At 53.6% G+C, this 12,380-nt stretch overlaps 2 protein-coding genes across 2 annotated transcripts; both read right to left on the bottom strand.

Moving 5' to 3' along the window:
• Positions 1 to 1,327: 1,327 nt before the first annotated feature.
• Positions 1,328 to 2,677, bottom strand: BDP55DRAFT_633002 (homeobox domain-containing protein; the record flags this gene model as incomplete). Its single annotated transcript, XM_060572494.1, has 3 exons — positions 1,328 to 1,575; positions 1,641 to 2,475; positions 2,537 to 2,677. The coding sequence occupies 3 exons, from the start codon at positions 2,675 to 2,677 to the stop codon at positions 1,328 to 1,330; spliced, it is 1,224 nt and encodes a 407-aa protein (XP_060428563.1).
• A 4,824-nt stretch (positions 2,678 to 7,501) lies between these two features.
• BDP55DRAFT_633001 (uncharacterized protein) lies at positions 7,502 to 7,903 on the bottom strand (the record flags this gene model as incomplete). The annotated part of the gene is made up of 1 exon (XM_060572493.1): positions 7,502 to 7,903. The coding sequence occupies one exon, from the start codon at positions 7,901 to 7,903 to the stop codon at positions 7,502 to 7,504; it is 402 nt and encodes a 133-aa protein (XP_060428562.1).
• Positions 7,904 to 12,380: the final 4,477 nt, after the last annotated feature.

Genomic DNA, 12,380 nt, shown 5'->3' with positions numbered 1-12,380 from the left:
AAGGTAAAGGGGGTGTGTGAGAGTTGCAATGGGGGTTTGGTTTGGTTTTGTCTGTCATCCAGGAACCGGGGAACCACACAGACCTTTCATGTTTCTTGTTGCCGAATGCTCGAACACACACCTGCACATCTGCGCATACAACATACGTACCTCCTCAGCCCAACCTCTTGAATTCTGTGATGATGTTTGTTGTGTCCGATTGGATATGCGTGAGAAATGTAAACATTGCGCTTGGATTCTTCACACTATCTTCTACTTCGTTCAGCTGGAGAGGTTTAACGAAGAGGCCCGTGGACTTGGCGAGTCTCTCAGGACTTGTTTGTTTGTTTTGGGGGGAAAAAAAAGAAGATCCATAGAGGGTGCAAAGGAGGCAACATGTTTGTCTGTCACTCACTGTCAAACACACACCCCTTTACCCTGAGGCAGGGCTGTCTTGCTTTCCCATGGTGCCGGGCTGTTGGGTTCACCAGGTGAACTATGCAGAAAACTGACACATTCTCGCTCTCTCTCTCTATTTCTCCACTGACGTTGAGCACGTTGAAAGACTCAGAAGTGTAGACTCAATTTGCTTCGGAAATGGAGTCTTGAATGTTTTTGTACTATATACAAGAGAATGACATCCTTTTTTGGTGTAGCTCGTAGGGGTTTAAGAAAAAACAGAATTTGTTACAATGATATCGTTCTACGTATCCTGTGATGAAGAGAAGCAAGCCTCTGGTTTGGCTATGGTTGGGGAAGAGAAAATAAAATGTTAACCCCCCTTTGCCCCCCAACCCATGAAACACCTTTCAACACCCAATTGTGTGAAAGAAAGAAAATAAACAGTTGTCCAAAAAATAAAAAACTTGTTGTGCATATTTGTCTGTCCGACCAAGCCCATCCAGTTTCCTGCCTGTCCCCCTTCCAATTCCTGCCCCCCGTTTGTCCCATTTGTGTGTGTGCGTGTGTGTGTGTGTGTGTGTGTGTGTGTGATGTAAAACCCCAGTCGCCTTTTCTTGTGTTGGTGTAAGAATACATTATCCCCATAGGTACAGTCGACGTAGAAAAGGGTGCTTTCCAGGAGGAGGGACTTGATCCCATCAACTCCTGGTGGTATTGTTTTATACAAAAGCTCGTGAATATTAGAAATTTGCCCCTGATTTTGCCGAATTTTGTGATTGTTGGGTCTTTTGCGGTCGTGGTCCGTCGTTAATGATGATAAGATAAAATAGAAGCGCGCGTCTGGTATAGTGATAAATAATTCTTGTGTCGCAGAAGGTCGCCCTTTGTTTTGAGCGTTTGTAATTTTTTTTTTCTTTGTCTCGGATGATTCAAGAGGCGTTATCTTCTAGATGCTCCCCCTCTTGATGTGGGCAGTACGCCGTTGCTTCAGGTCGAGGTCCTCATCAAAGGCCTCGCCATCGCTGAGGGGAACGCTGGAGCGCTTGCCGTCGTCGTACTCGCTGCGCTCTGTCGACGGGAGGATCTTGCTCTCGCCGCTGCGGCTGGACATGGCGTCGGACTCAGCACGGGCATTGCTGATCATGGTGGGAAGCTGACGGCGCCGCGCGTTGATGAACCAGTTGGAGATCTGGTCTAGAGGCAACAAGGTTAGCGTTTTTTGGTCCCACGCTTAACGAGTTCGGAAAGTGTAAACTTACTCATCTGCAGACCGGTCTGACGCATGAGCTCCTGCTTCTCGTCCTCCGTGGGGTAGGGGTGGTGCAGGTGAGCGACGAACCAAGCACGCAGCTTGTCAGTCGTCTCCTTTGGCAGGTTACCACGGCGCTTGCGTTGCTTGCTGTCAGCGTGCATTCCCATGCCTCCAAGCTCTCCGATGCGCATGAACTCAGGGTAATGACCATATCCGGCGGCTGAGAATGGCGTGCGGTCGAAGGGGTGAATGGAGCCAAGGGAAAGAGACTGGACTCGGCTGGGGTGGTGGTATCCGTAGGCGTATCCACTGGGGCGGTATGAAGGAGCGGCCTCCATCATGGGTCCTGAAGACATGGCCATGGAAGGGCGGATGGGCTGGAACTCGTCTTGGGAGTGGCCGCGAACACGTTGCATGGGGATCGATTCCCTCTCGAAGTTCATGGGCGGGAGGCTGGGAAGTGTTGGGCGGGACTCAAGACGCTCGTTGACCTCCATAGCGGGGGACCTCATGGAAGGCATGCCTGATGAAGACATGTAGGGGCTCGTCCTTGCAGATCCAGTCCAGCTCTCAGTGGCAGCACGGGAAGGGACTGGCGGGGAAATCTGGCGTTGAGGAAGGCGGGCAGGAGACTCGTACAGTCTGGGGACACGGCTGACTCTCTCGCTCTCTTGCTCCTCGTCGATTGAGAGCCTCCTCCTCTTGTTCGAGTTTGGCGAGTGAACGTACTCGGGAGGCGTCATGACACCGGCATATCCTACTGTTGGCGAGGTGTTGGAAGAGGTGGTTCTGGTGGTTGATGCCTCCTGGGGTTGCAGGCGAAGATGGAGTTCTGGGATGGCCTGTATAGTTGTTAGTTAATTGTTCAAAAGGCCTATTTGTAGGCTGCGAGTATCGTCGTACCTGACGAATTGATGGCAAGGCGATTCTCTCGGGCTCAGTACGAGGGCGCGAGGAGTAGTCCGAGGAAGACCTGCCGCCATCCCAGGGGTAGTTCTTGAATGCTGAATGGGGGGACGGAGCAGCCATGGCGAGCATAGACATCTTGTGCTGTTCTCTTTGAGAATGAAAGTCTTTTAGACACGACCGTTGCGGACGAGACACGTTGGGTGCTCGATCCTGTGGGTTAAAAAGAAGATTGGCGGAATCGAATGATGAAGCCGCACGGCGGTTTTAAGGACTGCTGCTGATCAGCCCAGGGTCTTATGTGGAGAAGGTGTATGCGAGTAAGCTGTACCTAATACGGTCCAGCCAGGAAAGTTCGTTTTTTTATTTGTGAAAGTGGCACGTCGGAGAACGATTGCTTGTTGTGTTTTGCTTGATGAAGCTTGTTCGGCGGCGAGGTCGAATGGTAGTAAGAGTAGATTGGTATTGCTCGTCAACGACAGACAGAGGCGTGAAGAAGTAGAAGCAATAAAAAGATGCTGATGTGATGGTCAAGTGGTCCCAGCCGTGAATCAACAAGCAGCTCGAATGGGATGATGGTCGGTGATGCTGGAGGTAGATGCAAGGTGGGATGGCAGTCCTTTTGTATATCTTGGAGCTTTGGGAAGAGGTCTTGTGCAGGTAGATTAACGGGCACTGGTGCACAGATGTGGTGCCAAAAGAGGAAATGGGAGAGAAGTGTCGAGGAGGAGGAGGAGGAGGAGGAGGGAGAGGACCCGGCGACGGGCCAAATTGGACAAATTAAGACGGTGATTTGAGCACACTGAAACTGACACGAACCAGCCTCAGACGAAAGAGCCCCCAACTAGTAGGTTCTTGTGAATCGGACCGTGGAGACTTGACTGAGAGTAGTAGAGTGTATGGTAAGGTATCCGTAGTGTAAGGTAGTGTAGAGCAAGTGAACTGGACTGGAGAAGAGGAAGCGCACAGCCCACGGATGCTTAATGCCTTGCTATGTATCTGGGAACGAGGCCTTTGCTGATGTGGGGGAGGGAGGATGGTTTTGACGGAACAGACTAAACCTGAACTAGCCCAGAGCTGCGAGGCATGGGCATGGGTGGCATGGCAAGAGGACGATCAGGGTACAAGCAGGCCGTCGATGAGGAACAAGAAGGAGAATGGGATTGCCCATCTCGACCAGGGTCGAAGGACCACACCGTCCGTACCCACACCCCCAGTCAGGGCCTGGTCCTAGGATTGCTTCGGTGGCGTTCCCTTTGGCGGGCAACGGACTGATTATGCTAGCTCGAGGTGGTACTTGAGGATGTGCCAGCAGAACGACATGGATAGGGGTCTGAACGAAAAGAAAGTGACCAGGATACGTCTTGGTCTGGTGGAAGAGTGGAAGAGATGGGAGAAGCACTAGCCTGCTCGAACAGTGACACGAAAAGAGCCACTAGGAAAGCCGTCGCGTCTGTGGGCAGGGGTCTACTTGTGCTCCCCGGCTGCTCGTGGCTCCCACCCGGGGCCAGGACGGTTGTGATGTAGATGAAATTGCCCGAAGGGGGGGCGCGCGGCGGCGGCGGATTATGGATATCGAGATACCTACCACTGTACCCAATGGTGCATTACTCCAACGACTTGACTAGCTACGGATACACTATTTCAACGTGCCATCACATATGCAACTGGCGTCAAGTTACCTCACCCTCCCAGCCAAGCCCCTTCATTGTCGCTTGTAACGCTCTGGCCGCGCTCGGGTCCTATGACGGATTAAGAATGAACAAGACATCCGTAGGCAGTCGAGTAGTAGGTATACGAATGAAATAGAGATATGCACAAATGACATAAAAATAAAATAAAAAAAGTCTCCATCGACCAGACCGGGGGCCGGCACTGGTGGCCTGGTTCCTACTCTGGTACGTAACGATCTCTGACCCGGCTGGCCAGCGGCTGGCCGTCATTTCCCGATCGGAGCAGGTTGAGCGAGGGAACATGGTAAACCGGAGATGGGTTCAGTATACGACGGATTCTGTCCAATATTGTCATGAATGAGTGTCCATAGTATTGCCGAAAGAAAGATGAAGTCTAACGAGCGCGATAAAGGGCGAGCAGTGAAAGCCCTTGTCGGCAACATCCATCATCCTCGAACCTTGCGTATGGAGGTCCCCGGAGGTCGTGAACGGCAATGCTGCGATCGCCCCCAAGAAATTGTCTGTTGTTCAAGATGGCGTTCTCGACCCGCCGAACAACTGCCGTCTGAGCTCAGCAGTCCAAAATAGAAGACAGCGGGAGTCCTGAATTGTCCTGAACCTCTTGCTGGCTGGATCAGCTTCCATTGTCCGTGAGCAAACGGCTCTGGAAGACTGGTCACCGTAGCCATAGAAAAGGTCTAGCAACTCTCGAGCTCTCCAATCTCTCGATTTAGCATCTTGTTGTTGACGGGCGAAATCCATCGCGCGTGCTCGCCCCCTCGCTGCCGGGGAGGCGCCGTTGATTCTGCAAATACCAGCAGCTTTCTTTTTTGTGCACATGGTCAGGGAGTGAGACAGCTCTCAGTACTGTTAGGCATATGTCCAACATGTCATGACTTGGAGACATCTTGACAGGAAAGGGAACTCCCGTCAAGGAAGCGAGTGGTGGTGTGTCACAAAGCTGCAATGGGCGTATGGTTCTGCAACTGGTTGTTGAAGTTCCGGTTCGAGCTCGTATGCCAATGTGCGCGTGTGTGCATGTCTGGTGTCAAATGTGTGGTGTCTAACGAGTGTGCCTGCGGATGGGGTGAATGGATGGACAGACGATGTTTTCTTGGAGGGGGGACTGGGGGTAGGGCCAGGAGAGCAGCAGCCAGGGGAGCCTTGACGTGATGGCGCTCCCCTGCTTGTCTTTTCTCGATCCCGTCCACGCCCCCCCCCATCTTCCCCCAAAATTCCTGTCCAACAGCCATCCTAAACAATCGGGCGGGTCCGGAAGTCTCCTGGATGGGAGGAAAGGCAAGCAAAGGTTGAGTTGTGCGCTAGAGCGGCTATGCTATCCGCCGCTGACACGCCCACCCCCTTCAGCCCAATCCTAACGCTATTCAGGTATCGCATTCTTGTGCGAGTCCTGAATAAGGTCCGCGAGCGTCGCAGGCTCAAGTATTTGACATAGCCGCGCGAGTCTGTCGACGAGTGAAAGGGCAGGGAACACGATTCAAACGTCCATCCCAAGCTTTCCCAAGCTTTGGGTTGAAGAAACCAAGCCGATGAACTCTGTTGTTGTTTTTCCCTCTTCCTTTGACTCTCCAAGCCACCCGTCAGTCGCCCGGTCGCAGCTGACGTCTGTGACGTGCCCCAAACTTCCCTCGTGGGTGTGTCTGGGTGTTCTTGGGTTCAACCAGTCGCTGAGCTTCCAACTCGGCTTGATGCCTCGTCCGCAACATTCGATGATGGTGGCTGTGCTTGTCAACAGAAGTCATGGCACATCGACCCAAGGACAACCGATGTAGACTGAAACGACATTCATCATTGGATGCTTTTCTTCCGTCCGAGTGTTTTGGAACAGTTGCGTGCGATATATGCAGCGCGCCTCCCCATGACGGGCCACGTCTAGCTATCGGATCGTTCTGACATTTGCCTTATCAGGAAGTGTTTGCAGGCCTGACTTCAAAACGAAGCATCCAGTTGAGCAGAGTTGCTGGTCTGCGATTGGTGATGATCAAACTTTGACATGTGTAGCTTTTGTCACTCAGCCCTCCCCTCCCCGGTCTTTCTCCCCACAAAGCATCGAGGTGCAGAGTGTCATGCGGCTCAAGGCGTCTTTCTGCTTCCATGCTCCTTTTTTGTGCTCACTGAAAGCCGCCCAGAGATTGAATACCTACCTCCTTTCCCCCTTCAGCGACGCATTTGCGTTCTTCAGGATGCACTCAGGGCTGAGAGAACCACCGAGTCAGAGAGACGCACTAAGTGCATTCTGGTCAAGAACATTGACTACCGTTTCAACTTTTGGTAGAAGACCTTTTTTGGGAAGCAAGCTAATCAGGGTATTGGCGCCTCAATCGTCAAGCCTCAACTCCAGGAAGGGGCCGGGTCTTGTTGTCTGTCGCAGGGTACACAGGCAGCGCCTCCGGAGCCGAAGCCGTCCGCGCCAGGCAGAGCTGTCAAAAACGTAGATCTACCGCGGTGATCCTTTGGCCCCGGTCAGCACCACAATTGACGGGGCCTGTCTGTTGCTGGAAAGGAAGTGGCAGGTTCCGAGTAGCATCAATGTTTTGCCCTGACGGCCGTGGCGAATCCTTGCGATGGTATTGCCTGGGGTCCCACGATGTTTTTTCTGCTCACAAGCCCTTTGACAGGTCCCAGAAACGGCTCAAGGCGTGTGCATGACAGCTCGAAGGGCTGGAAGGTTCGTGAGATCTAGGTAAACAAGAATTGCGATTGGTTGTAAGGTGCGACCACGGTATGGTTGATCTGAGGTCGATCGGAACCAAAGATGAGATTGTTCACGTTGTCAAACGCAACCTCGACTTGCGATTGGCTCTTCAGGAACTGTCATGAAGGCTCCTTGTCAGGTGTCGCCTCAAGTTGCTGCGCCCCAAGAGTTGAGTTGGGGTTCCGTCGGAACGGGTTGCACATCATACACAGGAGTGCAGACCAGGCGAGACGGAAGCCCGGGTGCTGACTGATAGGTCGACAGGGACCTTGGTAGCTTCATGAGCCTGACGTCCGAGATGTATGTACTGTAGGCAAGGAGGAGACGTTGCAGTTGGGCTGTCCCATTGTCCTTTGAAGGGACGTGCCGGATGGATATCCAGTCGAGAATACTATCTGCGTGTTGCAACGAGTGTCCTTGATTTGGGTCGCCTGGCTAACTCACTCCTCGAGTAGTCCGCATTCCGACTGGCTCACATGGCGAGGAGCAGCGTGATCACTTGCTGGCCCTGGCGCGGCGGTTGACGGCATCCCGGTTCCCAGACGCCCCCTGCTGGCTGGTTTTGTTTGATACCTATGGTGAGCATTGAGAACGCAGTGCGAAGCCGATCCCGTCACAGCTGCGAACTCTGGGCCAGATACCAGTCGTATCTCTCGGGTTACTCGTTGCTAGGCTTTGCTGCTCTTTTTCGCCTTTCGGCTTAGCAACGGCCAGCACGACGATCCCCCAGACACTTTGCGCTAGAGTAGCATCTTGGCCGGAGCACCCAGGCGGACTCTGCGCCCACTGCAGGTACCGATTCCTCCGGCGATACAACGGCCTCTCCCAGCGCAGAGCGGCCCATGCGACAGGCCAACAGTCTGTGTCTAGGGCTGGCAAGGACGACAACCGCTGCACGCCACCAGCCAGCGGGCTCTTTGTTGATTGATGCATGCTTGTCGCAACGCCGAGCAAGAGTGACAGCGCACCGTACATGGTTGGGTTTGGCGCTTGTGATGGTGATGGTGACTATACTACCTACCTTATAGACGCAGGTAGGCAAGCTGGTTGCAGAAAGCTCCGAGCTTCAGTGAGCACGTTCGCGCGGGATCAGGCTAGATAGAAGATGGCACCGTAGTCTATCGTTGGCTTGTCTGAGGCCACTGTGTTGTTGGATGGTCCAAGTGCATCTCTGAGGAAGATGGATGCGTGCTGGTTCGTGAAGTGATGCGGACCAGGGCGGGGTTGAAGTTTGCTTGTTGATGAAGTGCATGACATGGCGTAAGTTACATTGTAGTGGTTGGTTGAGAGGTAGTGCAATATGCATCGCCATCGCCATCGCCGTCACCAACTCTGGATCTGGGTCACTGGAACGCCTCTCCAGGCCGGTCGGGATTGCACACCATGCTTTTGTCGGCACGGTAATTGTCTCTGGTTGGCTGCGAGCGGCAACGGCATGGGTCGGGTGGTGATGGGAGGCGCGGGAGGCTGCTGGTCTGCTTGCCCAGATCTCGTAGCCGATGCTGGGTATCGATCTCGGGGATGCACTGTGCCGACTCTCATCTGCAGGGCATGGGGGATTCCCACCCTTGTGGTCGCTGCTCTGTTCGTCGTTCGTCGTTGTCGTAGCCATCGGCATGGAGCTCCCGATGGCCTGTATCCGTATGCATCGATACGTATCCCAGCTCAAGCTTGACCGAGAGGCCCAGGGTGATGGTCGGTTGCCGGCGACGGTGGCGGTGGTGTTGATGGCGTCGTGCTTGTACCCGGTCTGGCGCATGCATCGTCTTCACCCTTTTGCTGTGATTGGCATCTGGCACGCATGGCAGGTGCACCAGTTCGAGGTGCGATACAGAAGCTGATGCGTCATGATTAGATGGCATCTGCATACGTCCGTCAGAGGGGAGCCCGGACAGCATAAAGTCTGAGATGTGCATAAGATGCATTGCTTGAGCTTTAGGTAAGGAGTGACTGAAGTGCCTTAGCCTACGAAGCCAAAGTGCAGCATTCTTTTCGGCTTGTGACTTGTGCCTTACGACTTGTGAGTTATCCGTGGTATTATGTAAGGCAAGGCAGGCAATGAGGTGGGCATGGAAATAAGTACGTACCTACTTAATCCAAGCTTCCAAACTCCTACCTACTGTGTATGATCAAGGTCTACGGAGTACTGCGCAGTAGTTAGCCAATGAGCAAGTGGTGCAGCTGGTGCTTTCCATTAAGGTCCGAAAAGTGGATACGCGGGTTGAGGTTGGATTGAAGGGGAAAGAGCCACTGGGTGACTTTGCAATTAGTCTTGTACCTCGCACTTGCGCCTGCCGTCTCACTTGCACCTGCCATTTTCCTTAGCGGCCAGCCTCCTTTCCTCCTTACTCTTTTCTCTCGTCGCACTTTCTTCACGTCCACTCATAAAACGTAAAACCAAGGTAAACAATGGAATCAACGACTCTCAGACAGGACACAAATAGCCACTACGCTCATGACGCTAGTCCTCTCTTGCCCAAGCCGTGGATCTTTGGCTCAGACTTCCCATTTCCATCAGCAATGGGCTGGACCGCCAGCATAAGCAGACGACAGCGGGCTCCAGCAGCCTGACACAGCTGGCTTCATAGACGGCAAGGTAGACTACCTCTAGCCTCCTGGTAGTACCTCACAGGCTCACCGACCTTGCCGTTCAGGTCTTTGCACGCAATCACGCCCCCAGAACGTTCGAAAACAAGTCTCGATTCCCGCACACCGTTGCGTCCTCGTCCTGCCCCAGACGTCACTTGACACCTGGGCTACGTGCCAATGGCTTGCCTCTACACCGGTACTGAAGGAAATTAGAGAGAAAATAGAAGTGTAATCTTATTGTGACCTTGCAGAAAGCAGAACCCCCCAATCTCAACCCGGCAAGGCTGCAATACCGTATTCCGTATAGTCACATCCGTAGTGAGGTGAGGTAAGAAGCAGAGAAAAAGACGGACAGCGAGTGTGACCTGCATTGAATGTCGTTGACTCCCTGTCTGATCCGGCCCTTGGCCCCCGGTCTTGAATCTGCCCTGCCCGCCCAACCGTGACATTGACCCCTGGCTGGCCTTGGACCTTGAGGGGCGCCTGGCGTAAGCTGAGGCCCACTTTCCATCTCCAATATGAATTGGATTGATGAATTGTTTGCCTGCAAGCCGCAAGCGAAAGCAAGTGCAGGCGCAAGTGCAAGGCTTTGGTTGTCAGATACCTTGCCCTGTTGTCTGGACGGAGCACCTGTACGTATCTGTATCTGATCTGGAAGAATGCCGTCCTTGATACAGATATCCGTGGAAAGTGCCGGCAATAGTCAGCCTGAAAGACAAGGAAGGTAGAATCAAGGTCTGGCACTCGCATTCTATCCCGTGCGGCGTGCCTGCCCTGCGTGCCTGCGTGCCTGCCTCACGGAGTATTGGACCCAATTATCCGTGGGCGTCTCTCCTTCCGGAGGAAACCCCTTCCCCCTCGCCCTTCCCATTGGCTCCCATCCAGGAGCCGATAGCTGGAGCGGGGATGCTTTTTCCGATCCAGGTCTCCCATTTGCTAACCATCCACACCCGTCTTCACCGGTGCCATAGACCCGGACTTGACAACAGCTGCGAACATCCGCCGACGACGACCCTTTCCGATATGATATGTGATGAGCTCCGGGGAGACAACAAACTGGCCAATCTCATCTTCGCCGATGGCCATCGCCGGGATCTAGGTAAGCCACGCATATGCGCAAGCCGCACACACGCCCGATGGCGCTTCATATCGCATGCCCACCCAACCAGACCAAGCACCAGCAAGCACATCAACCACATCCTTCTACACACTTGTGCAAGTAGCCGGCCCTCGTCCTCGACCACCCTTCCACGGAAACGGATACCATGCTACATCGGACACTTCACTGGATACTCTGCATGGGAACCCGATCAACAAACACCTTATGCGCGCAAACGCACACACACACACCCACGCACACGCTTCCTATCGCTCCCAACACGGCACCGTCAACCGCGGGTTCCTCCCGGTCCACGCACAGAACCGACCGACTGTTCAGTGCCGTTTCAAATTTTGGCCAGACTCGTTTTCCGGCGAGTTTGAGCATTTTCACCTGGAAAAATCCGAAGCAGCCTAGAAGAACTCTGCTCTTCCCGCTGCCGTCGTGGGATTGGCCCCCCCGTCAGTTATCTTTCTCCCGTCGTCCCAAAGCTGGACGCCACTGGTTGCGCGTTGACATCGAGGATCGACTTTTGGCTATCAAATGGGGACCGAGCCCCATCGAGAATACATCGACATTGTTCTACGACGTCGGAAGTCGACTCTTCTTCAATCCTTTCAGGGGAATGATAATTTAACTCCCACAATCGACTTTCTTAATCCCTGAACGACAGATGTGAACTTCCGTCACCTGCTCGTTTCCGTTCCTTGGAAGCCTTCGACCAATCTTCCAAAAGCCTCAGCCATTGGGCGGTCCCGACATCACTAATCATCATTCAATCACAATCTACCGCCATCATTGCACGTTCCCGCTGCCCTGTGCACCGGAGCACACGCCCACCTGCAGGACGGGACAGGATGATCTTCCCACTGGACTCTCGCTGGAGCACTTTGGAGTGCTAGCTGATGGGCTCCAGATGCTTGTCCGTGTGCCTGCCTGCGCCTGTCAACGCCTCCACCCCATTGGCCGACAACATCGTGTCAAGCAAACTGCATAACGGAGTTCTGTTGTTTCTTTGGACCATGTCCGAATCCCCTCAGCTCGCCCGCCTCGCCGATGCGGCCAGAGGCAATTTGCATCGGTCGGCACTGCAGACGCCAGCAGCATGCGCGATCTTGACTCGCCGCTGTTCCCAAATCGATCTTGCTTCCCGTCTGCACATCGCTCGGCGCCAAGTACAATACATACCGTCGCGTCGCCGCCCTCCTGATTTGTCCAAATCAGCGATTTTCAGTGACACAGGGCAGCGCAGTCGTCAACGAGGTCCAGCTTCACCGCGCACTTTTGCTCCTCCACCTTTCAAGGGTAAAAAGGGGATTTACGGGCTGCTGTGGAGGTTTGCCTTGTCATACCCACACGGTCCAGGTCCGCTCTGACTGCATTGACAAGGATGAAGGTACGGGGGAGTGAACGATGGAACCCTAAAAATACCCTGTGTCACAAAAGTGTAGTGTATGCTCCGAATTGCTACCGAAGGCGTTCATCCACGCTTGGAATGATGCCCGCCATCTCCAACATTGTCCGCGAAGCTTCAGGTAGCTGTCTGGTACGTCTTTCTAGAAACTTCAACGCAACAGCATAATTGATGGAATAACGATTCTAGCGCTTGTCCAGATCGACTGAAATAGAACATAACATCGATTATTAGTCCGCCCGAACGGACACACCATCACCATCGCGTGGTGAACGTCTGTTCGCCTCAACGCCTCATGTTTCAGAAGACTTGATTGACTTGCTGCAGCCTTCCTTCATCTTTTTGTGTGG

This window comes from Colletotrichum godetiae (assembly GCF_030913485.1).
Source record: "Colletotrichum godetiae strain CBS 193.32 chromosome Unknown BDP55scaffold_25, whole genome shotgun sequence".
In the NCBI taxonomy this organism is placed as follows: domain Eukaryota; kingdom Fungi; phylum Ascomycota; class Sordariomycetes; order Glomerellales; family Glomerellaceae; genus Colletotrichum; species Colletotrichum godetiae.
This window is presented reverse-complemented; position numbering and strand designations above follow the sequence as displayed.